The sequence below is a fragment of the Peromyscus leucopus genome, chromosome 4 (assembly GCF_004664715.2).
Source record: "Peromyscus leucopus breed LL Stock chromosome 4, UCI_PerLeu_2.1, whole genome shotgun sequence".
NCBI classification, from domain to species: Eukaryota; Metazoa; Chordata; class Mammalia; order Rodentia; family Cricetidae; genus Peromyscus; species Peromyscus leucopus.
The window spans coordinates 7028351-7052351 of record NC_051066.1 but is presented as its reverse complement, the minus strand read 5'-3'; the positions used below and the strand labels follow the sequence as shown (position 1 = coordinate 7052351).

General features: G+C 51.4%; 2 protein-coding genes across 6 annotated transcripts in view; one reads left to right on the top strand and one right to left on the bottom strand.

The window, feature by feature from the left end:
• The window catches only part of Swi5 (SWI5 homologous recombination repair protein), a 9296-nt gene extending 6429 nt beyond the window's left edge, over positions 1-2867 (bottom strand). Inside the window, exons 1-3 of the mRNA XM_028884804.1 lie at positions 2738-2867; positions 2585-2666; positions 2267-2315 (exon numbers count right to left, since the gene is read on the bottom strand). Coding sequence (XP_028740637.1) covers positions 2267-2315; positions 2585-2666; positions 2738-2867 — 261 coding nt within the window. The remainder of the gene's footprint in view (positions 1-2266; positions 2316-2584; positions 2667-2737) is intronic.
• On the top strand, positions 2584-24001 carry Golga2 (golgin A2). 5 transcript variants are annotated; one of them, XM_028884686.2, is made up of 27 exons: positions 2584-3101; positions 7263-7385; positions 8400-8480; positions 12071-12181; positions 12421-12464; positions 12564-12627; positions 12991-13047; positions 13225-13305; positions 14094-14132; positions 14390-14452; positions 14537-14630; positions 14723-14829; positions 17597-17655; positions 17909-18050; positions 18574-18663; positions 18760-18867; positions 19012-19099; positions 19479-19816; positions 20060-20173; positions 20662-20907; positions 20988-21063; positions 21280-21365; positions 21565-21783; positions 21862-21964; positions 22065-22171; positions 22248-22404; positions 22494-24001. In XM_028884686.2, exons 1-27 carry the CDS (start codon positions 3018-3020, stop codon positions 22706-22708), a joined length of 3096 nt encoding a protein of 1031 aa, XP_028740519.1. In that variant the 5' UTR covers positions 2584-3017; the 3' UTR covers positions 22709-24001. The 5 variants fall into 5 exon arrangements, with proteins under 5 accessions (XP_028740519.1, XP_028740521.1, XP_028740523.1 ...); XM_028884688.2 differs by lacking the exon at positions 8400-8480; XM_028884690.2 differs by lacking the exon at positions 12071-12181.

Below are 24001 nucleotides of genomic sequence, written 5' to 3'. Positions count from 1 at the left end.
CCTGCTTGACAGGTTTACAATGGATAATTAGACCCTTAGATCACAAGGATGCAGAAAATTAGGATAGCATCATCTTTACTGTAAACAAAAGTCTTATGAGATTCCTGGAAAACTTCTGGATGACGAGTGCGGCACTATCCAAGGCCTTACCATTCCTATTCAAAAATATTTCTCCTCAAAAGAAATATTAGGGACGAGTGAAATGGTTTAGCTGGGAAAAGTGCTTGGTGACCTGCTGGAAAGATGGCTCGGTGGTTTAGAGCATGGGCTGTTCTGCCAGGGGACCTGAGTTCAATTTCCAGCACTTACATAAGCAGTGTGCAACTACCTCTAACTCCAGCTCCAAGAGGCTCTGACACTGTTGACCTACACAAGCACCTGTACACACTACATACTTACACACACATACATAAATTTAAAAATTAAAAAAAAAAAAATTCTTTAAAAAAAGCGCTTGGTGATGAGTCTGGTGACCTGAGTTGGATCCCTGGACTCATTGTGTGGAGGAAAGAACCAACTCTTAGAAGTTATTCTTTGACCTCTGTATGTATTCTGCAACATTCAAGTGCCCACAAACAAATACTAAACACATTTTAAAATGTAATTTTAAATTATTAAAAAAAAAAACAAAAACAAAAACAAAAAACCCAGCCAGGTGTGGTGGCATAGGCCTTTAATCTCAGTACTGGGAGGCTGAGGCAGGTATTTATCTGTAAGTTCAAGCCCAGCCTGGTCTGCCGTAAAGGATACATAAAGACCCTGTCTCAAATAGAAGAAAAAAACTCAAAACAAAAAACCCAACAACAAAAACACCAAACCAAAACCAAATAATAAGTTTAAAAAGGAAATATTGTCTTTATGTTGGCAACATTCACAGCAAATGTAAATTGTGCTGGAATCCTGATTCTAAAATCGGGGTTCTCGCTCTCTTTTTGTTTTGCTATTTGAGACAGGGTTTCTCTGTGTGTCCTGGCTGTCCTAGAACTCACTCTGTAGAGCAGGCTGGCCTTGAACTCACACAGACCCTGCCTCTGCCTCCCCAGTGCTAGGATTAAAGGCATATGACACCACCATCCTGCTTAAAGTGCTCTTTTTTCCCTCCTTACGTCCCCATAATTTTCCCTGGCATTTTATCTGACTCCCCAGCATTTGGGAGTTGTTAAGGCAGGAGGATGAGGAGTATTTGGCCAGTCTGGCTACATAGTGAGACCATGCATATAACCTTTTTGATTACAAATTGTTCTCAACTGCTTGTTTCATGAATGGCAACCATGTCTGTTTCAAAAAGTTGTTATAACCATCTTGCAATCCTACCTTTGTTTCATTTTTCTTTCTTTCTTTCTTTCTTTTTTTTTTTTTTTTTGTTTGTTTTTTTCAAGACAGGGTTTCTCTGTGTAGTTTTGGTACCTGTCCTGGAACTCACTTGGTAGCCCAGGCTGGCCTCGAACTCACAGAGATCCACCTGGCTCTGCCTCCCGAGTGCTGGGATGAAAGGCGTGCGCCACCACCGCCCGGCCTTACCTTTGTTTCAAAAGGTTATATGACCACCTGCGATTACCTTGTCATGGCCACCTTGCAACCATGTCTGTTTCGGGAGGTGGTTAGAATGAACATGTATGCTCATGCTCTGCTCCTGTAACCCTGCCAATTGTGCACCCAAGCCCCCATTTGTTAACACCCCCTCCCACCAGAGCTGTAAAAACCTCGTCTTCTTCAATCCAAGGCTGACCTCTCCAACCCCGCCTTAGGGGGAGGCGGCCTGTGTACACGAATAAAAAAAGCTTGCTTAATTGTTTGCTTTAATTAATTTGGCCAGGATGATTTGGGTCGGTGGCCTTTCTCCTTCCATCTTTGGGGTTAACAACTGTCTCAAAAAAAAAAAAAAAAAAGGCATAAAGAACAAAAGGAACTACTAAAAAAAAGTGAGTGGTGATTTCATCTTAAAGAGTGCTTGGAAAATCCATCTTCGGGGTGAGAAATGAAGGAGGCTGAGCTTTGGGGGAGCCGGGAAAAAGGAGATAGTGCTACTCGGAGTTCAGGGAGAGGCCAGCACGGGGAGATTCCTTGCCTGGGAAACCGTACGCGGGACTGAAGGCAGGGGTGGGGAGGCGGCGGGGGAAGCGAAGGGCAGGACCCGGATTCTGAGGAAGGGAAGGGGAGGGGTGGGGCTAGGAGAGGACCGACGCCTCCGAACAGCAGCGTGGCGGCGGGAGAAGGGTGGGCAGGTGCTGGGATGCGGAGGGCGCGGTGGGGCTGACATACTCACCGGTGACCGGAAGGGCGCATGGCAACTCGGGAAGAGTTCTGGGTCGGTCCTGGGGAGGAACCCGAGGAGAGAGCTGGTGAGGGGGGCGGCGAGGGGGCGCGGAGCCGCGGTGGGGAAGGACCGCGCCCCGCCTGCCAGGGCCCCCGCCTGGGCTATCGGGATGGGGCAGGGGGCTTTGGGATCGGGGTTCGCATTGTGGGAAGGGAGCGGTGGGGGGGACGGGTCCTGGGCGAGGGGCCTGGGGAGGGCAAGTCTGGGCTGAGGCCTGAGGAGTCGGGGGAGGGCTGTGAAATGCAGCGCTGCGCGCTCCTCGCCCACCTCCGGAACCCTGAGCTCCGAGGCACCCGGAGCGGGGTCGTCTGGTGCGTAGGAGAGTCCAGGGTTGGGGTTAAACGGCAGCCTCAGCGCCTCACGTAACCAGAACACGACGATGGAGACCACCGACTGACCCGCGTCAAGCTGCGCGCGCACCAAGCCGGAGCGGCTCCGCCCCCCGCTCCGATTGGCGGCCCAGAGGGGTCATGGCTGCGCACGCAGCTTTCGGCGTTGACTCCACCCGTCGCTCCCGCCTCGCAGCGGCGTGACCACGCCTCCCTGTCATTCACCGTTCCCCTCAACCAATGGGCTTGGAGAGGGTAGGCCACGCTGGGTTTCCGAGAGGCCTAGAGGCGCCTTGCACCGCCTCATCTGCCACTTACCGAGCGCCGTAGCTGCCGGAAGCAGTTCCGCGGTGGCTGCCGGGATTGTGGTGATGTGGCCCCCCCGCTTCCCCCCTCCCCACCCCGGGATGTCGGAAGAAACCAGGCAGAGCAAATTGGCTGCGGCCAAGAAAAAGGTAAAGCGCTCCGGGTCGCGGCCCCTTGACCCCACCCGAGCTCCTCCGACGGCCGGACCATGCCCCGAGTCCGAGCCTTTCCCGAGGCACACGGGAAGAACCCCTCCGCGCCCTGGGCTCCCCTAGTAAAGTCTTCTCACCAGCCCCGCCCCCTCACCAGCCCAGCCCCCCCGCCCTCCGGGTCGCCCCTGGGTGACTTTGGCCAGGGACTTAGGGACTCTCGGCCCTCAACTCCGAACGCCCCATACCAGACCTCCCTGGGCTCCTGTCTCCAAGGACCTCGCTCCTGGCCCTGTACTCTCATACCCCGCCGCGGAGCGGCGACTCGGGCGTTGGTAGTGTGGAGTGGAATGTAATTACGTCACGGTCCCCCCCCCCCCGAAACTGTCATTACTATCCGGAGTCCCGTCTTGGACCGTCCCACCTGCTCACCTAATGTTGTCACCCCTTTTTTCTGTTTCTCTGGTGGAGCACCTATTTCCACCTGGAAGGGAGCTCGAGTACGGAGACGATTCAGGCGCCTCACTCACTCTCTTAACTTAGCTATTAATGTGAGCACAAAACACTGTCAGTGCCCCTTGCTGACATGGACGAACGGGTTTGGGTTGATTGGGTTGGGGTTTTTCAGTTTTCTACTCGCTAGAGAGACTGAAATATCTCTGGAGTGTATAGTGTGGATCATTTTCTTGGGAAACTGGACAGCTTAAAATTCAGCCAAATAATCTTCTCAAACTGGGGTGATGAGAACCACAGGATAAACATGAGGCGTCTCTCTGAAGCATCACTTTTACATGGTTCTTTTGAATCAGGCATGGCGTTTTCATAGATTTGTAAGAATGTAAAAACTTCTCTGCGGTGATATTGTGTTCCCCAAAATATTGTGCACCCTAATAAACTTATCTGGGGTCAGAGAACAGAACAGCCACAATATTAAACATAGAGGTTAGGCAGTGGTAGCACACACCTTTAATCCTAGCATTCCAGAGGCAGAGATCCATCTGGATCTCTGTGAGTTCAAAGCCACAACTGGAAACAGCCAGGCATGGTGACTCACGAATTTAATCCCAGGAAGTGATGGAGGAAAGCAGAAAGGTATATAAGGTGTAAAAACCAGGAACTAGAGCTGGTTAAGCTTTTTAGGCTTTTGAGCAGCAGTTCAGCCAAGATCTATTTGGGTGAGGACTCAGAAGCTTCCAGTCTGGGGAAACAGGATCAGCTGAGGAATTGGCGAGGTGAGGAAGCTGTGTCTTGTAGCAAGCCTCCTAGGCCGGCCTCAACCGATCCTCCTGCCTCTGCCTTCCTTAAGTGAATCCAACCAGTGTGCCACCACAACCAGCCGAGTGTAGCTCATGCCTGGGCTGGGGCCCGCAACGCCACAGGCAGGTAGCTTTTTGGTGAATTCGTTCCACAAATGTTGGGTGCCAGATGGATCTCTGCCTCTGGAATGCTAGGATTAAAGGCATGTGCTATCTCTATGTTTAATATTATGGCTGTTCTGTTCTCTGACCCCAGATAAGTTGATTAGGGTGTACAATATTTTGAGGAACACAGTATCACCACACTTCTCTTTGAAATGATGCTTACTTACTCCTGTTCTCAAGTTCACCAGGGTTGCCTTCATGACATCTTCCCTTATGTTATGATGTGAAAGTTTAGGAAATACTGCTGTGTACCTTTAACATGTGTTGGTAAAGGGCCCCAGTGGGGTTGGACATGTAGTTGTTAGGATGTTTGTTTAGTGTATACAGGGGCCCATTCAATACTCAGCTTAGTTGGCAAGAGTGCTTGCCGAACATGTATGAGGCTTTGGGTTGGATCCCAACATGGCATTAACTGGGCAGAGCAATGCATGCTGGATCCCAAGGCTGGGGGTAGAGGCAGAAGGATCAGGACTTCAAGGTTATTTTTGCCTTTATATGTAGTTTTGAGGCCAGCATGGTATATATACTACTCCATCTTTACAAAAAAAAAAAAAGGTGGGGGGATTGGTGCTGGCAGGGTGGCCCAGCAGCTAAAGCACTTGTTGCTCTTGCAGAGGACCTGGGTTTAGCTCCTACTATCCACATGGCAGCTAACCACCATCTGTACCTCCAGTTCCAGAGGTTTCTGTATGACACCCTCTTCTGGCCATCTAGGCTACTGTATGTATATGATATACAGACATACGTGTAGGGGAAAAAACTCAAAATAAAAATAATATTTTTAAACGAATTTTTTTTTTTTTGTTTTGTTTTGAGAAGGGTTTATGTAGTCCTGGCTGTACTGGAACTCACTATGTAGACCAGGCTGACCTCAAATTCACAGAGATCCCCCTGTCTCTGTCTACCAAGTGCTGGGATGAAAGGTGTGGGCTACCATGCCCAACACTTTTTTTTTTTTAATGGAAGCTGTATATGGCTCAGTAGTAGAACACTGGCCTCATGTGCTTCAGGTTCAATCCCCAGCACTGACACACACACACACACACACACACACACACACACACACACACACCTCCACACACAAACAACACCATTGACTTGAGGGTGTACTGGCGGTACTTTGAGACGGTTCATTGGGTAAAGTGCTTGCCACACAGACAGAAGGGCCTAAGTTGAATTCCCTAGAACCCGTGTCAAACCAGACACGGCAGCATGAATCTCTAAGCCCGGGTGCTCTCTGGCTGGGTGGAAGGTAGAGACAGAATTCCTAGAAACTGAAAGGCCATCTAGTCTGCTGTGTGTGGTGACAAGGGACCTGTCTCAAGTGGAAGAGGCTTCCTCTGACATTCTTGTATGTACCATGACACACCCGTGTACCCTCTTACAGTATACAGACATACACGTGCAAGACGCACGCACGCACGCATGCACGCATAAATATTTTAAAGACAGAATTTTTGGATTTTATTCCCAGCACCCATGATGACTAATATCATCTGTGACTCCAGTTCCAAGGGTTCTGACACCCTCTTCTGACCTCTGTGTTCACCAGGTACACATGTAGTGCACATATGTACATGTGGGCAAAACATTCATGCACATAAAATAAATTTAAAAAATAAGAATAAAGACAGAGTCTTGCTTTGTATCCCTAGCAGGTCCCAAACATGCTATGTAGACCAGGCTAGCTCAGCTCATCACAGAAATCCATCTGCTTCTGTTTTGAGTGCTAGGATTAAGGGTATGTACCAAAAAAAAGGGGGGGGGGTTGGGGATTTGGGGATTTAGCTCAGTGGTAGAGCACTTGCCTAGGAAGCACAAGGCCCTGGGTTCGATCCTCAGCTTAAAAAAAAGAGGGGGGGGTATACCACCATGCCCAGCAAGATATTTTTTTTTTTTAAAGAGGGTTTTTAAGGTCCAGTATATAATTGTCTGCTGGTTCATTTGTTTGCTTGTTTTCTTACTCTGAGACTGGGTATTGCTGTGTAGCCAAGGTTGGCTTCAAACTCATTCCTCTTGCCTCTCCCAAGAGTTGGGATTACAGGTAGGTGACACCACACCCAGCTGGTTCCTGCTACCAAATGTTTACTCTCAGATCTCTACCTCTAGATTTTCCCCTTGGGAACTGCAAACCCCAGAGCTGGGAATCAGAAGATTGAGTTTAAACTTGATGTTTGCCTCTGTGTGTATGTGTGTATGCGCATGTGTATGTGTTGCTGGGATGGAACTCAGGGCCTTTTGAATGCTAGGCAAGTATTTTCCACTGAGCTACATTCCCAGCCCAGTTACTGCCTTTTCAGCCATGCTGTTTCCTCGGCCATTCAAAGGTCATTACGATATCTTGTAGGATTGTGGTACCATTCCGTGAGACTTATGTACATAAGGGTATTTTTATAAAATTTGCATGGCAGGGACCTGGGCATGAAGCTCAGCTGGTAGAATATTTGCCTTGCTTGCACAAAGCCCTCGGTTTGATCTCCAGTTTGTATAAATGAGGTATGGTGGCACATACTTGTAATCCTAGAGCTTTTAGAGGTTCAGGCAGGAAGATCAGAAGTTCATAGTCATCTAAATCTACATAGTGAGTTGGAGCTCAGCCTGGGATATGTGAGACCCTGTCTCAAACAAGTAATGTGTACAGAACCACCAAGCAAAAACCCCTCGATAAACTGGAATGCTGGAGTGGAGGCCGTGAGTACGGAACAAATGGCTTTCATGAGTGTCCCTGTTCTTTCCACAGTTGAGAGAGTATCAGCAGAAGAACAGTGCTGGTGTTCCTGCAGGAGCAAAGAAGAAGAAAAAGATTAAAAATGGCAGTAGCCCTGAGAAAGCCACCACCAATGATTGTCAGTCACCAGAGGATGTGAGTTTGGGCAGCAGAGTCCTGGGGATGGGGTAGAGAGGGCTGTGGTTCAGGTGGAAATGTCAGTGCTGGTTACAAACTCTGCCTTTGAGGGTTGGGAGCCTCGTTCAGTGGTAATGAATTAGGTCTTGCCTGGCAAGAGACCCTGGGTTTGATCTCTGCAAAGAAAAAGAAAAGAAAATCTGGGTCTGAAGCCTATCTCTCCATCTGCTGAAAATATGATAAGACTTAGAGCAAGTTGTTTAAACTTTTTGAGCCTCTTTTTACATATCTATAAAATAGTGGTAATTTGTTTAACATGTATTTATAAAGTGTAAATGAAGTTTATTGCAGTTGTTTTTATGTTAGTCCCCTCATAGAGGGCTTGCTGTGAGTTAACAGTGATTCAACATTAGGTGCTGCTTGATTTTCTTGGTTTGTGGGTAGAAACCACGCCAGAGGCACCATGATTTGTTCTCAGGCTTTCCTAAAAGGAAATTTTAAGTCCATCTTTGTCATGAGCTTGCTGGGTTACCTCAGGAAAGTCTCTCTCTCTCTCTCTCTCTCTCTCTCTCTCTCTCTCTCTCACACACACACACACACACACACATATGCGCGCGCACGCACACAGAGTTTATCTGATAAGATGATGGTGGATTGGCTTAGTGTCTTACAGACTTGCTTTTTAGCTGGACTGTAGCAGTGTAAGAGTGAAGTCTTACTAGAGAGTCTGGTTTTGAAGATGGACATGGGCTCTGGGCCTTTCAGATTGCTCCCTGCAATCCTAGGTCGGTGGAAAGGGTCTCAGTGTTGAGTTGCTGCTTTGGTCAAGAGGGTTGACTGCATCCCTTGGGGCCTCTTATTTACTGTGAGGGCTGCCTCCGAGGGGCAGCAGGCGGCTGTTTGGAAGGCTGCTGCAGGCCTGGGTGCTGCTCTTGCTCCTTGGGTGTTCCATTTCCCTGACCGTTTCTCTTCTTCCTGCCCTGACCTCCCTGCCTCTCTCCCGCCCTTGTTTTTCCTTCCCGCCTGCTGTAGATTCAGGACATTCTGAAGGTGTTGGTGTCCGACCTTAACCGTTGCAATGGGGTGTCACTCCCCCCATTAGACAAGAGGAAGGTGAGGCAGTGTCGAGACCCCCTCTGGCTTGCTCTCCCAGCCATGCATGCCCTAGAGGCTTCCCTGCTTTGGGAGAGCCTCTGCCACTGGCTTATTTATGTTGCCCTCTTAACTCTCGGCTCCTTTGTCTGCTTCTTCAACTGCTTGCTTGATTGGGATTTTTTTTTTTCTTTCCCCATATCATTTCTCATCTTGGAGAAGTTGAGATCCACCTTGAAAATTAGAGCTAATTGGGGAAACAACTTTCAGATGAAGTGTAAGGTGTGGGCTTCTGAATGCCCAGCACGGTGCCATTAGACTGGGACAGATGGAAACACAAAACACCTTTAGGACTTGCCCTCTGGACAAGACTAGACCATGGAAGTATGTGATTCTTTTTTATGAATTCATTTTGGCTTGAAACTTAGGAACATAAGGTTATGAGAAAGTGAATTTGCATTATAGTTTCCGGGATTAAGACTTTTTTCTAAGAAACTAGCTGGGCAGTGGTGGTGCACACCTTTAATCCCAGAGGCAGTTGGATCTCTGAGTTCGAGATCAGCCTGGTCTACAGAGTGAGTTCCAGGACAGCCAGGGCTACACAGGGAAACCCTGTCTTGGGGGGAAAAAAAGAAAGACAGAAACTAACTGTCAAAGAGGTAAAGTTAACCAACAAATGAATGACCAGGAGACTGCCCTCTGTGTTTTTGAAAAACCAGTGGGTCTTTGATAGGACAGTGCCAAACAGTGGCAGAAATAGATGAACATCCAGGTGTGGTGGTACATGCCTGTGAGCCCAGCACTCGGGAGACTGAGACACGTGGATCATAAATTCCAAGACAGTCTGAGGTCTCACAAAGATACCAAACTAGATGAGCAGGACAGGATGCCGTGTGACCTCCAGCATGCTGAGATAAGCAACAGAAAAGTTGGTTCCTAGTGGACTCGAGGCTGGAGAAGGGGGCACTTGCACTACTCTGATGAGAAAAGATGGTTCCTGTTCATCCACATGGAGAGCCGAGGAGCAGAGGAGTAGTGAGCTCACAGGCAGGCACCTTTCAGAGACAGAGGGAGACTGGGTGGTACAGGACCTGTGTTCACAGGGCTTGGAGATGGCCGCCTGGACATGACTTTAGGACTTCTTTCCCAGTTAACATCTGCCAAAGCAAAGGAACAGGCTCTGTCCAACTGAAGGAGTGGCCTGAGCCAAGGCCACATCCTGTTAGAGCCACATGTGGAAGGGGTGGGGCTCAGGCCGGAGCTGTCCTCTCCCAGCCACCAGAGCTGCTCCTGGCCACTGCTGTGCTGTGCCCAGGTGCTGCTGTGCCTCATTTCTGAGGTCTGAGGCGGCACACTGTTGGCGGGGGTGGGGTGGGACATGGAGGAAACTTGCAGTCACATATTTGGCATTTGCTCTGCTAAGCGGAGAACCTGGGCCTCAGTTTCCTCATTGGAAAAATACTAACTGAGCACCCAGCCCCGCTGTTGTGGGAACAGAGGCTTTCCTTGTGTTCCTAAAGCTTTCTTGACTCAGTAACTGATTTTCTACTCCAGGAATGAAGGAGAGTGGCAGATGAAACAGGAGTTTCCTGAGTAGAGATGAAACAGGAAGTTATGGAAAGAGGAAGGTAGTTTCTGATGGGATGGGGTGTTTTAAGGAGAATGAAAACTTTTTTTGTTTGTTTGTTTGTTTTTTGAGACAGGGTTTCTCTGTGTCATTTTGGTGCCTGTCCTGGATCTCGCTCTGTAGACCAGGCTGGCCTCGAACTCACAGAGATCCACCTGGCTCTGCCTCCGGAGTGCTGAGACTAAGGCGTGTGCCACCACCGTCTGGCTGAAAACTTTTTTTAAAACTCCATGCTTAGCTGTAAGACTTAAAGTTGAGGAGCTATTTCGTTGCTCATAGAGTATTTGAAAGTACAGCAGCTGCGCGTGCGCGCGCGCGGTATCCTATGTCTGTAATCCCTGCTCTTTGGAAGCTGAGACAAAGAGGGGGTCCCCAGTCTGAGGGCAGCCTGGGCTTTATAGCCAGAGAGAAAATCAAAAGTAGCTCAGGAAATACTTTATTTTTTGCCTGTCTGGATGTTTCCAATCTTAGAGATGTATGTTCCTAAGATGCCACAAGGGACCCAGAGCCTAGGAGGGTCTGTCACTGTGAGTGCCACACTTCCCTGACTGTGTTCCTGTTCTTACCAATTAGATTCAAATGTAGAGCTGCCAAGGCAACATGTATGGGTGATTCCAAGCTTACAGTCACATGGGATTCCAGGGACATGGCCACAGTAAACCTGCAAAGAGTGAGGCTTTCTCTTGTTCTCCGAGGTTTCTCACTTGCTCAGTGGAGGGAATCTGGTCAGCATTCAAGAGGCTGAGACTGAAGGCTCAGAAAGCAGGCAGCCCTCTCTTTGGAGAAAGGCATGGCCACTTCCTCCCAGATGAGCCTTGCTGGACAGGCCTGGGCTCCCTGGTCCTCTTCCTTTTTCTTCCCATTCTCTGCCCATCTGGCCTGTTGGACATTAGAAGAACTCTAAACCAAAGACATTTTGTTTTTGTCTTGCTTTTCAAGACGGTGTTTGTAGCTGAAGTTTTCCTGGTCCTGCCTGGCCCACAGTCAGGACAAATCTCTCTCACCCACCAGTAAACTTCAGCTACAGGGGTTCTCTGCATAGCCCTGGCTCTTCTGGAACTCACCCTATAGACCAAGCTGGCCTCACAGAGACCCACCTGCCTCTGTCTCCAGAGTGCTGAGATTAAATGTGTGCGCCATCATGCCCAGTGGTTCAGGCCTCACTCTTAGAATATGTCTCTGGCTGGGTGGTGGTGGCTCACACTTTTAATGCCAGCACTCTGTAGGTAGAGGCAGATGGATCTCTGTGAGTTCGAGGCCAGCCTGGTCTCCAGAGTGAGTTCCAGGACAGCCAGGACTACATAGTGAGAGCCAGTCTCCAAAACAAAACAAAATAAGAAGTAAGAGTGAGGCCTGAGCCTGAGGAGTGTCAGGGTACACTGAGGTGTGGTCAAGCAAGGAGTTCCTGCTGGGCAAGTGAGGAGATCTCCACAAGCACCACATCCTGAATCCTAGGACTGGTCCCTGGAAGGTCATGTGATCTCCAGGATGCTGCAAGTCAGAGGGCAGCCATTGCTCTCTGCTTTATCAGGTTGTTTCTGAATCAACAAACACAGCCAGTGTGTGGGTCTGGGAGGAGGGAAGGCAGGAAGGCAAGAGGAAGGGCCGAGTGGTTATGTTGGCCCTGACGACTAGTCCATCCAGGAGCAGGGCCGCAGTCAGGGTCACAGTCAGTGCAGGCCGCTCTCTGGCTCCTGGACTTGGGTACTTCCTTCGACCTGCTGTGGCTGCCACAGGTCGGAGCTCCAGAGGAACAAGGTCCTCGGGTGTTCAGGAGGGAGCCCCTGCAGCCCCTGCTTTGAGCGTTAGGCCTTCGAAGTGCTCAGTGGTCCGGGCCTGGGCAGGCCGTGTCTGTACCCCGGTAGCTCCCAGCATGTGCGTCTGTCCCGTGACTGCTGCTGTGCTGCCCTGCTTGTCCCTCAACTCACGTCCATGGCAGCGAGGCGCCTCATGGTCTTCTAACCACCCCCCCATTCTGTGACAGGCGCCCACAGACCGAGCCGCTCCTGCCCCGCCAGCTGCTGCTGATGACACCATGTTTCTTGGTGTTGTCCCTTCCCCCGACGCTGACCTCACTAGCATGGCGTCACCTCAGGTTTGTGCTTTTTCCCTTTCGCCTGCTGCGCTCCTGTCTGCTTGCCAGAGGACTTTACCGTCTCTGAACTCTCCTCTCTCTTCAGGTAGCTCGGTCCAGGTGCTGCTCCTGGAGCCTGGCGTGGGGAGGCCAAGCTGGGGAGGCTTGGGGAGATGGGTGTTGATGAGCTTGCCCACCCTGTCCCTGTGTGGTGACGAGCAGAAGCTGGATAGTGACCTGGTTTGTTTCTACCCTTACAGAGCCATGACGCTGGCAATTGCTCTGACCTCATGGAAGAGACCAAGTAAGCGTTCCCTACTGAGGGAGTCAGGGCAGGTCTCTGCCCACGAGCCGGGCTCCCTTCAAACCACCTGCACCCCTGACCCTATGTCTCCTCCCTTAGGACTTTCTCGTCAACTGAGAGTCTGCGACAACTTTCTCAACAGCTCAATGGTCTTGTGTCTGAGGTACCGCAGGACTGGGGTCCAGAAAGAAGGTAGAGGGAAAGGAAAGCATGGCAGAAGCTGAGGCAGGGGTTCTCAGGAGACTGACTCATGAGAGGATCCTGCCAGACTCAGAGAAGACAGATTTGGACCCTGACGGGTGCCGTGGTTTTATCCCGGTGTAGAAACTGCGGATGGCAGCTGTGGAGGGCGGGCCTGAGCCATGGTGGGATAAGAACCATGAGGAGAGCACAAGATGGTGTGAGAGGAGAGGTCTGAGGGAGGCAGGAAAGCAGATTCTGCCAGTTGAGGGGGAAGGAAGGAGGTTGAAGGGATTAGACATTGAGGGTGGCAGAGCATCTCCATGTGAGATATTGTCTCTCCTAGTCTACCTCCTACATCAACGGGGAGGGCCTCACATCTTCCAACATGAAGGAACTGGAGGTGAGTGGCTATGAACATGGTTCAGCGACCCTTTAAGCCAACCACCTAGCTCCTCGTCCAGTGGGACCTGAGTGCCCGCTGCCAGCTGAGACAGCCCGCCACCCCTAACCCTAATGATGCTCTCTCTACCTTTCCCCCCATCCCTCCTCCAACTCCTCCTCTCTGCATGCGCCTCAGAGCCGGTACCAAGAGCTAGCAGTAGCCCTGGACTCCAGCTATGTAACAAACAAACAACTCAGTAGCACGATAGAGGAATTGGTAAGAGTCCAGTGGGGTCCCCGATTCTTGCTGCCAGTCCTGGGCTTCAGGTTCCCCTTGGGGCTCTGAAGAGAGAGACTGGGAGCCCCTGGGACCACGGGGTCATGGGAACCCTGGGGGCGTCAGTCTCAGCTGGAGGCAGCCAGAGCATAGAGCGTGCAGCATGGTGCTCCTCGCTGCTCCCCACCTCGTTGCTGTGCTCCAGACTCCCAGCTTGAGTCCCACCCCACTTGTCCTGAGCTTGGTGCCTCCAGTGGACGAGAAGAAAACCCAGTTGGTTGTCAGGAGCCCCATGGCCTGCCATGGCTTAGGTCCTAATTTGCTCTTTGATTTGGGCCACACCACACCCTGGGTTTGAGTTTCCTGTTGAGGCAGCGTTGGAGAGGGTCAGAGATGTCTTTCCACTCTTAAGTAGCAGGGGTTGAAAGACTTACTGAACTCAGAACCAAGTGCTCTCCCATTCCTCCTCTGGCTGTGCAGGATACAGTCAATTCTTCACTCAGCACTCTTCTGAGTCCAAAGCCAGCAGAGGGTAGTCTTCTTTCTCAAGCTTGTTTCTGGAGTTGCTGTCCTTTAACCTGGACCCAGATTCAGACCTCTGTTGCATGGTTGTGAGCAAGAGGCAGCCAAGACACAGACTGTAGCTCCTGGGGAACTTTAGGAGTTTGTTGGTTCATGTGCCCATGCTGGTCTGAGCACCTTTTTCAGATCTATTCCCCTGCTCTGTCTTGGTCTGGGTGGCATAAAAGGAGCCAGCCCCAGTCACCTTCCTTTGGCTCTTCCCACAGAAACAACAGAACCAAGATACTCTGGATCAACTGGAAAAAGTACTGTGGTTTCTGTGTTTGCTCTTTTCGTGGCTGATGGGGTTGGGGGAGACCTCAGAGTTGCAGGCTTTGGTCTTGCTGGATTCTATCCTGGAGAAGACTCACCCCACAGGGTGTCCTCCATAGGATCCTGGATAACCTGGCCTCGTGGTGGACCTGTCCTGGGCCACTGGTGGCTTTCTGGGGGCTCGTCCATTGCTGGGAATCTGCTCGTCCATCTGCTTCCCTACTAAGAACTGCACTTCCCATGCCCACAGGAGAAGAGAGATTATCAGCAGAAGTTGGCAAAGGAGCAGGGAGCTCTCAGGGAACAATTGCAGGTGAGTGGCCTGTGTGGTGGCCCTGTGTCCCCCAGAGAACATGTCTCTCCTTTCTCTCAGCATTTTTGGGCTTTTCTCCCAAAGGTTCACATTCAGACCATAGGCATCCTGGTGTCTGAGAAGGCAGAATTACAAACAGCCCTGGCCCATACTCAGCAAGCAGCCAGGCAGAAAGCAGGTAGGATCAGGGCACCCTTCAGCCTTGTACTGATGCCTTTGCAGGCCCGAGGGAGGGTCCCTGGGGCTCCATCTAGACTGCTCTCCTTTCAGGAGAGTCTGAGGATCTTGCCAGCCGCCTGCAGTCTTCCCGACAGCGTGTGGGAGAGTTGGAGCGGACACTGTCTACTGTGTCCACGCAACAGAAGCAGGCAGACAGGGTAAGACAAGTCGCCTCTCTGGCCATCAGCTGTATCCTGGTTGACAGGGAGCTTAAAGGGTTTTTCTGCACGGTCCAGTGTCTTGCTGCTGACAACTCAGCATGGGCTCTTTGTTGCTGCTTTTGTTGTGGGATTGGAAGCATAATGGGGCTGAGTCCATAGCTGGCTAACTGGGGCTCTGCAAGTGAGCTCTAAGTGCAGAACGTAGAGGCAGGTGTCTGCTGTGACCTCAACTGGCTGTGGCCTTGGCCAAGTGCTGAGAGAGGGGATATGGAACCTGGGCTGTGAAAGTACACAAGAGCTTAGCACAGTACCATTGTGGAGAGGGGAATGTGTGTGTGTGTGTACAATATATAGAAAACATGTCTGAGATGCTGAGAATTGAACTCAGGACCTCTAGAAGAGCAGCCAGTCATCTTAACTGCTGAGCCATCTCTCCAGCCCCGTTTTTGTTTGTTTGGGGTTTTTTGTTTGTTTGTTTGGCTTTTCAAGACAGGGGTTTCTTTGTGTGGTCCTAGAACTCTCTCTGTAGCCCAGGCTGGCCTTGAACACACAGAGATCTGCCTGCCTCTGCCTCCTGAGTGCTGGGATTAAAGGTGCGCACCACCACCACCTGGTAGAGGAGCTTTTTTATTTATATTTTTAAGTTTTATTTACTTTTTTTTTGTGTGTGTGTGTGTGTGTGTGTGTGTGTGTGTGTGTGTGTTGCTTGCCTTTATGTGTATGTACTATATACATGCATAGCTGGTATCTGCAGAGGGCAGAAGGTACTTGGATCCTCTGGAACTGGATCCAAAACCATGTTGGTGCTGGGAACCAAACCGGGGCTCCTGGAAGAACAACATCTGCCCCCTTTACTGAGTTTTTCTTTTTTTGTTGTTAACTGTTTTGTTTTTGAGACAGAGTCTCTATGTAACCCTGGATGGCCTGAAATTCACAGAGATCCGCCTGTCTCTGCCTCCCAAGTTCTGGGATTAAAGAGTTGTTCCACCACTGCCTGGTTCAGGAGTTGTTTTTTTTTTGTTTTTTTTTTTTTTGTTTTTTTTTTGGTTTTTTCGAGACAGGGTTTCTCTGTGTAGCTTTGCGCCTTTCCTGGAACTCGCTTTGGAGACCAGGCTGGCCTCGAACTCACAGAGATCCGCCTGCCTCTGCCTCCCAAGTGCTGGGATTAAAGGCGTGCGCCACCACCGCCCGGCTTGTTTTTTTTTTTTAAGGTTTATTTATTATGTATACAGTGTTCTGCCTGCATGTACGCCTGCAGGCCAGAAGAAGGCACCAGATCTCATTACAGATGGTTGTGAGCCACCATGTGGTTGCTGGGAATTGAACTCAGGACCTCTGGAAGAGCAGCCAGTGCTCCTAACCGCTGAGCCATCTCTCCAGCCTGCAGGAGTTCTTATTTAAAAAAAAAAAAAAAAAAAAAAAAAGGAGTTAGCTGGGAGGTGGCCGTTAATCCCAGCACTTGGTAGGCAGGAACAGGTGGATCTCTGAAGCCAGCCTGGTCTACAGAGAGAGTTCTGGGACAGCCAGGGCTACAGGGCTACACAGAGAAACCCTGTCTTGAACGCCCACCACCACCACCAAAAAAGGAGTTACTAGGGAGAAATGGTGGTGCACACATCTTTAATCCCAGCCCTCCAGAGGCAGAGGCAGGTGGATGTTTGCAAGTTGAGGCTAGCCTGATCTACACAGTGAGTTCCAGGACAACCAGGGCTATATAATAGAGAGATCCTGTCTCAAAAAAAAATTATTATAAATACTTTTTTTTTTTAAAAAAGGAATGATCCAGATGTAATGGCACGTGCCTATAATTCCAGCACTTGAAAGAAAAAGGCCAGCCCCATCTGCATGAGACTCTGTCTCATAAAACCAAAATGAATGCTGGACAAGGCAACATATACCTGCAATCCCAGCACTGGGAGGCTGAGGCAGGAGGATCCAAGGCCATCTTGGGCTATAGTGTAGATTCTAGACCTGCCTGGTTGTTTAGACCCTTCTTCAGGAGAAAAAATAAAAGAGAGTTGGGTCAGTGGTAGAGTGATTGGCCTGTACAAGGACTTGAGTTTGATCCCCAGCCTTGCAAAAAAAAAAAATTATTATTATTAATTAAAAACAAAAACAGAGCTGGAGAGATGGCTTAGCAGTTAAGAGCACAGACTGCACTTCCAGAAGATCAAGGTTTGATTCCCAATACCCATATGGCAGCTCACAGCTGTCTGTAATTGATGCCTGTGGCGCATAGACATATATATAGGCAAACCACCAGTACACATAAAGAAAAATTTAAAAATATTGTAAAAACAAACAACCCTGAAGGCTCTGGCTAGTGGTGTGGGCCTTTGGTCCCGGTTGTTGGGGAGGCTGAGTCAGGAAGATCATCTAAGCACAGGAGTTTGAAGCCAGCTAGGAAAACATAGTGTGACCCCACCATAAAAACAAAACAAAACTGGACAGTGATAGCTCACGCCTTTAATCCCAGCACTCTGGAGGCAGATGCAGGCAGATACCTGAGTTCAAAGCCAGCCTGGTCTACAGATTGAGTTCCAGGACAGCCAGGGCTACACAGAGAAACCCTGTCTTGAAAAACCAACCAAGCAAGCAAGCACACAGAAACACAAAGGAGACCACAGGCTTGGAAATGCCTTGGGAAAATGTCAAGTGTGATTGAGGAACAGAAAGGTCACTGAGGAGTGTCACTGGGGCTGTTGGTATTGTGCCAGCTGTCTCTTCAGCCTGCCAGGTCCAGACTCGGCTTCTTTATCTGCAGTACAACAAGGACCTAACCAAAGAGCGAGATGCCCTCAAGCTGGAGTTGTACAAGAACAAGTAAGACGGGAAGGAGGCTGGGCTCTCTGCAGCCTTAGTGCGGGGAACGGAGGGTCAGAGGAGACAGGTCTGAGCTTGTGTAGAGCTGGGCTCCTGACTCCTGGTGTGGCCCTGGGTAACCCACTCTTTCCGTGGCCTATCACTTGTGACTTGATGCTGTGTCTGTGGCTTTGTGGCAGGGCTCATGCATTACTCTAAAACGTGGTCCTTTCTCTTCTCGGTTCCTTCCTTTCTGCACTGCCTCTGGCCATAGCAAAAATAGTGAGGACCTGAGGCAGCAGAACTCAGAACTGGAAGAGAAACTTCGAGTCTTAGTGGCAGAGAAAGCAGCTGCACAGCTGGGGGTGGAGGAGCTGCAGAAAAAGCTGGAAATGTCGGAGCTGCTGCTGCAACAGGTGAGAGGTGCAGCCCGCACCCCTAAGGCCCAGGCACAGTCTCAGCATCCTTGGAGGCGGCCTGTAGCCGAGCACTGGACAGCGTGAAGCCTCCTCCTGGTCAAATGTTGGACAGTGGAGCCTGGATCACAACTATGGAGTCATAGTCTTAGTAGTGGTGGTATAGCTGTTAAATTTTTATTTTTTGACATGTCCTGGTTGAAAAACCATCTTGTTTGTTTGTTGATGTTGAGACAGTCTTATCGGTAGCCCAGAGTGACTTGTAACTCACTGGGTAACGAGGCTAGCCTTGAACTCACAGTAGTCCTCCTATCTTAGCCTTCCCAGTGCTGAGGTTGCAGGCCTGAGCCTCCTGCCCAGCTGAAAAGCCATCATCCTGTGTCATGTAAATGACATATGCAGGAGGCTGTTTACTGCCTCCTGGTACTTTTCTCATACTGCAGTGCCCCTGAGTTGTCCATTAATCCCAGCTTACACTCTTGGGGGGAACACTGACGTGGAGCCCCTCATTTTCCTTCTACAGTTCTCTAGCCAGTCTGAGGCCTCTGACAGTAACCAGCAGTTACAACATGCCATGGAGGAGCGGGCTCAGCTGGAGACCCACGTAGGCCAGGTGAGGATGTGTGGGGGAGAAGGCATGACCTCAGGTGGCCAAGGGCAGGTGAGAACTAGTGACAGCCCTTCGTAACTTGTGCGTTGACTGATGCAGCTGATGGAGTCGCTGAGACAGCTCCAGATGGAGAGGGACCAGTATGCAGAGAACCTGAAAGGAGAGAGTGCCATGTGGCAGCAGAGGATACAGCAAATGGCAGAGCAGGTGAGGCCTGGCCCCTGGTGTCCTTGCTCTTCCTGTGTACCAGTAGGGTGCAGCTGAGGGGTTAGGGGCTTCAGTTTTACAGAGGTGGGACCGGGACTAGATGATGCCTGAGAGCTCCAGCTCTTTCCCTGTGCCTCTGGGCAGGTGCACACACTGAAGGAAGAGAAGGAGCACAGAGAGAGTCAGATACAAGAGCTGGAGACCAGCTTGGCAGCACTCAGGAGTCAGATGGGTGAGTAGGGCAAGGGTGACCTGAGAACAGGAGTGGCTAAGGGCCACGAAGGTGGTTTCCATTGCCCTGGGGAGGCAGGCGGGGGCAAGGGCACTGTAGCAGAGGGTCAGGGGTCTCTGCCAGGAGGTGGCAAGTCTTATCCCTCTGAGCATGTGTCCTTCTGTGCAGAGCAGGGTGCCATGCCTACTGCCCCCCCTCCCCCCGCAGGTGACTGAGCATCACAGAACTGTACTAGAGTGGCTTAAAATGCTTACCTCGTCTTAGACCCTGACAGAAAAGAAGCCAAGGCTTGGGGCAGGAAGCCTGACTCGAGCTCACAATGGAGCCTATCTGAGAAGCCAAGGGTGGATCCCCTCACTGTGCCTGCTTCCTTTCTCAGAGGAGCCACTGCCCCCAAAGCCTCCAGCTGGGCCTTCTGAGGTCGAAGAGCGGCTGCAGGGAGAGGTTGAGCAGCTGCAGAAGGAACTGGAGAATCTGACAGGACAGCTGAAGGCCCAGGTGCAGGACAATGAGAGCCTAAGCCTCCTGAACCGGGAGCAGGAGGAGCGGCTGCTGGAGCTGGAGCGGGCGGCCGAGCGCTGGAGTGAGCAGGCAGAGGAGCGCAAGCAGATCCTGGAGAGCATGCAGAGTGACCGCACCACCATCAGCAGAGCGCTGTCACAGAACCGGGAGCTGAAGGAGCAGTTGGCTGAGCTGCAGAACGGCTTTGTCAGGCTGGTGCGGAGCTGCAGGCCCTCCTTACTCACAGGGAACACACTCACCCCTTCACTGCGAGGGATGGGGTGCTGTCCACCTCACGGGAAAGAAATGGTAGTGAGTGGTGAAGGCACCCTGCAAGCCAGAGCTCCCGGGTGTGTGGGAATGATCCAGCAGTCTTCCCTGCTCTGTGGGAGGAGGGGCACATGCAGGTCTGTGCACCCTACCCACATTGGGTCCTGATGACTGCTGCTTTCTGTCCAGACCAACGAGAACATGGAGATTACCAGTGCCCTGCAGTCAGAGCAGCATGTCAAGAAGGAGCTGGCTAAGAAGTTGGGCGAGCTGCAGGAGAGGCTGGGAGAGCTGAAGGAGACGGTAAGGCCTACCGCATATGGTGCCAGTCACTGGATTTGGGGAAGTGCAAGACCCATCACAGATCAGCCGCAGCCTGCGGACAGGCTTGAAAATCAGCCTGTGACTCTTGTATTAGAGATGGGTAGCCCTGGACTGCTCTTCATCTGGGCTAAGGCCAGAGCTGACTCTTTATAGTTGGAGGTTATACAGTGCTCTGGGTTCAGGCTGCTTTCATGTCCATTTGTTCAAACGCTTCCTATCACCAGACCTGTTCATTAGACTTAAAAGATGAGTTTCCTCGTAGAAGTGTTGAAAGTTAAATGAGAAAATGTGCGTAACTATTAGGCACTAGTGGTTTGTGCAGAACAATGTGTTGATTCCATCTACCTTTCTGTACTTGGGGTCTAAAGTGGTGAGAAAGGAGACTGGGCATGAGGCTGGGTGCCAAGGCATGGGCCCAGGATGTGGAAGCCAGCCACTGCCTGCCCTCAGGCCTAGTCTTCCTGCAGGTGGAGCTGAAGAGCCAAGAAGCACAGGGTCTGCAGGAGCAGCGAGACCAGTACCTGTCCCACCTGCAGCAGTATGCTGCTGCCTACCAACAGCACTTGGCCGCCTATGAGCAACTGACTTCTGAGAAGGAGGCCGTGCACAAGCAGCTGCTGCTGCAGACACAGCTCATGGACCAGCTGCAGCATGAGGAGGTGCAGGGCAAGATGGCTGCTGAAATGGCCCGCCGGGAGTTGCAAGAGGCCCAGGTGAGGTCATTGCTGAGGCTGGGCCCTGGTGGGAGGATCTGGCCACCTCTGTACTCTCTCACTCTTTCCTGGCCCCTTAGGCACGTCTGGAAGCCACCAGCCAAGAGAACCAGCAGCTCCAGGCCCAGCTGAGCCTCTTGGCTCTCCCTGGGGAAGGTAAGACCACACCTGTAGTGTGGGAGACCCTTACTGACTCTTACCAGAAGAGCTGACATCTTTGGAGACGCTTTGAGAATGGTTGGGCGTTCTCTAGTCAGTGGCTGGCCCCGGGGTATGCATTGGGTATAGAGGTAGGGGCCTGAGCTGTCTTCCTTAGCCCACTCTGCTACCTGCTGGGATTATTGGAGGAGACAACCTACTGTCTGCCCCCAGGAGATGTGGAGCTGGAGGAGGAGGAGGAGGAGGCTCCTCGGCCCAGTGTGACCATCCCAGAAGACCTAGACAGTAAAGAGGCCATGGTGAGCTGGGCTCTGCCCTGCCCCTTCTCTTCCCTGCCTCTGTGGTCCCTTGGTGTCCTGCCCTCTGGTTGCTTTGGATTACCGTGTTGTACCTGGGAGCCACTGGTCACTCTCCCATCTGGGAGTAGGTGCTCCCTCTACCTCCCTGCCCCTTTATCCTGACATCCCCCTAAGAAGCACAGCTCCTTCTTGTGTGCAGGTAGCGTTCTTTAACACAGCTATAGCCAGTGCTGAGGAGGAGCAGGCCCGGTTACGCGTGCAGCTGAGAGAGCAGAAGGCACGTTGCCGGAGCTTGGCTCAGCTCGCAGCCCCAGTCCAAAGTAAGCTGGAACAGGAGACAGAGGGCCTCAGGAATGTGAGTGACTCTGTGTCTGAGGAGAGCAACCAGGCCCTACATGTAGCCATGGAGAAGCTGCAGGTGAGTGCGTCTTTGGGGGCTGGGAGGGTGGGGCCAGCCAGGGCTCCTGAGTCTCTGAGACCTCTGTTTTGGCTCCAGAGCCGCTTCTTGGAGGTCATGCAGGAGAAAGTGGAGCTCAAGGAGAGGGTAGAGGAACTTGAACATTGCTGTATCCAGCTTTCTGGAGAGACAGACACCATTGGTGAGGTGGAGCCCAGCCTAGTGCAGTCGGGGCTACCCATGGGGCCGATTGGCGGAGCCTCGGTGTCTGAGCCTTGTCCACCTGCCTGCCATCCCCACAGGAGAGTACATTGCCCTCTACCAAAACCAGAGGGCAGTGCTGAAGGCCCGGCACTTGGAGAAGGAGGAGTACATCAGCAGGCTAGCCCAGGACAAGGAGGAGATGAAGGTGAGCCCACACTTCTGTGGTCCAAGCCCCGTCTAGGCTGGGCTGCGATACTCAACTTGAGTGCCCGTCCCTCCAGGTAAAGCTGCTGGAGCTGCAGGAGCTGGTGTTGAGGCTTGTGAGTGAGCGTAATGAGTGGCAGAGCAAGTTCCTGGCAGTCTCTCAGAACCCTGTGGATGTGCCCACCCCAGTGCCCACAGGCTCCGAGGAGCTTGGAGCTACTGACCAGCAGGGTGGTGAGTAGAGCCCCTGGCTTGGGCAGGCACAAAGGGGAAGACTCCCATGGCATGCAGAGCCCTGACACCTCCTTCCCCTTTCTCTAAAGACCTTAGGGAGGTGAGCCTGGCTGACAGTGTGGAGCCTGTACAAGGAAAGGCTGGGCCACCCGCTCCCCCTGAGAACCCCACTGCACAGCAGATCATGCAGCTGCTGCGTGAGATCCAGAATCCCCAGGAGCGTCCAGGCCTGGGCAGCAACCCTTGCATCCCCTTTTTCTACCGTGCTGATGAGAATGACGAAGTCAAAATCATGGTTGTCTAAAAGACTGGCAGCCAAAGGTTCTGCCCCAACCCACCCCCTTCCTCAGTCACCCTTATCCTCTAAGGTCAGACTCCACCCCCCTCAAGGGGCTGAGGAAGTAGCTCAGTTGGTAGAGTACTTGACTGCCAAGCACACAGCCCTGGGTCCTGTCCCTAGCACCTTGGAAACTGGTGATGCTTAGAATTGGAGCACTTGGGAAATGGAGGCAGGAGAATCAAACACCCTATCTACCTAGTAAGTTTGAGGCCACACTGGGCCACACCAAGACCCTGTCTGAAAAAAACCAAAAGATGAGACTCCTTATATTAATGTGGGATACAAACAGGGACAGGCCCTGTGCTCTCTTAGCCAAGGCGGTTTTACTTTCTAAACTCCTGTTAGAGAAGGAACACCGGACTTGGTAGTTGAGCAGACTGCCTCTCTGGGTAGCTGGTGGCTTCTTGACGAAGCTGTCTTTACTTGGAGGGCATTGGTCCTTACTCAAGACACTGAGCAGAACAGTTTGGCAGCATTTTCCCGGCCAGGTGCAGCATAGGCTGATAGCTGCAATCGAGCATTCACAGGGCTCCTTTTTCTTGCCATCTCTCATTCCCTTCCACCCCCCTTTTCCTCCTCGTCCCTTTTATCTTACTTTCTGTAGATAGTGTCTCATGTAGCCCAGGCTAACCCTGAACTCACTACATATTGAACTTGTGGTTCTCCTGCCTCACCATTGTGCCTGGTGTTTTGCCGTGCTAAGCAGGCACTCTACCGATTGAGTCACACTCCCAGCACTAGGTACCTTTTGTGTGGTGATGCTGGGGACGGAGCCCAGGGCCCAGCATACCCCCAGACCAACTCCCATCTTCTTAGAGGCACTTTAGGGCAGTGCGGCTGGGCAGCATTTCCATGGGTCCCCAGGCAGTTCCAGAAAGCATCCCACTTAGGAGGGCTTCCGTCTTTTCAGAGGCACTTTGGGACAGGGAAAGTGGGTACTATTCTCTCAGGCCTTATGACAATTGGGGTAACTGTACGCCAAGCAGGATAGAGGCTGCTGAGGGGGGGCTCCCCTCTGGTGTACATATTGTACCTGTGTACCATTTTGTATATTCCGGGGTAGGGACACCCCCTGTATCATAGTGGAGGTTGGAGCTGGCAAGTGGGGAGGAGGTTCTAATCCTTGGGGCTGGGAAACTTATTTATTGGTAGTGGAGGACAGAGGACGGGAGGCAGAGATGGGTTGTGGCACCCTGCTGATGCAGCTCCTCTTTATTTTGCTTTTTACTTGGGAAATAAATGGATTTAGCCATACTA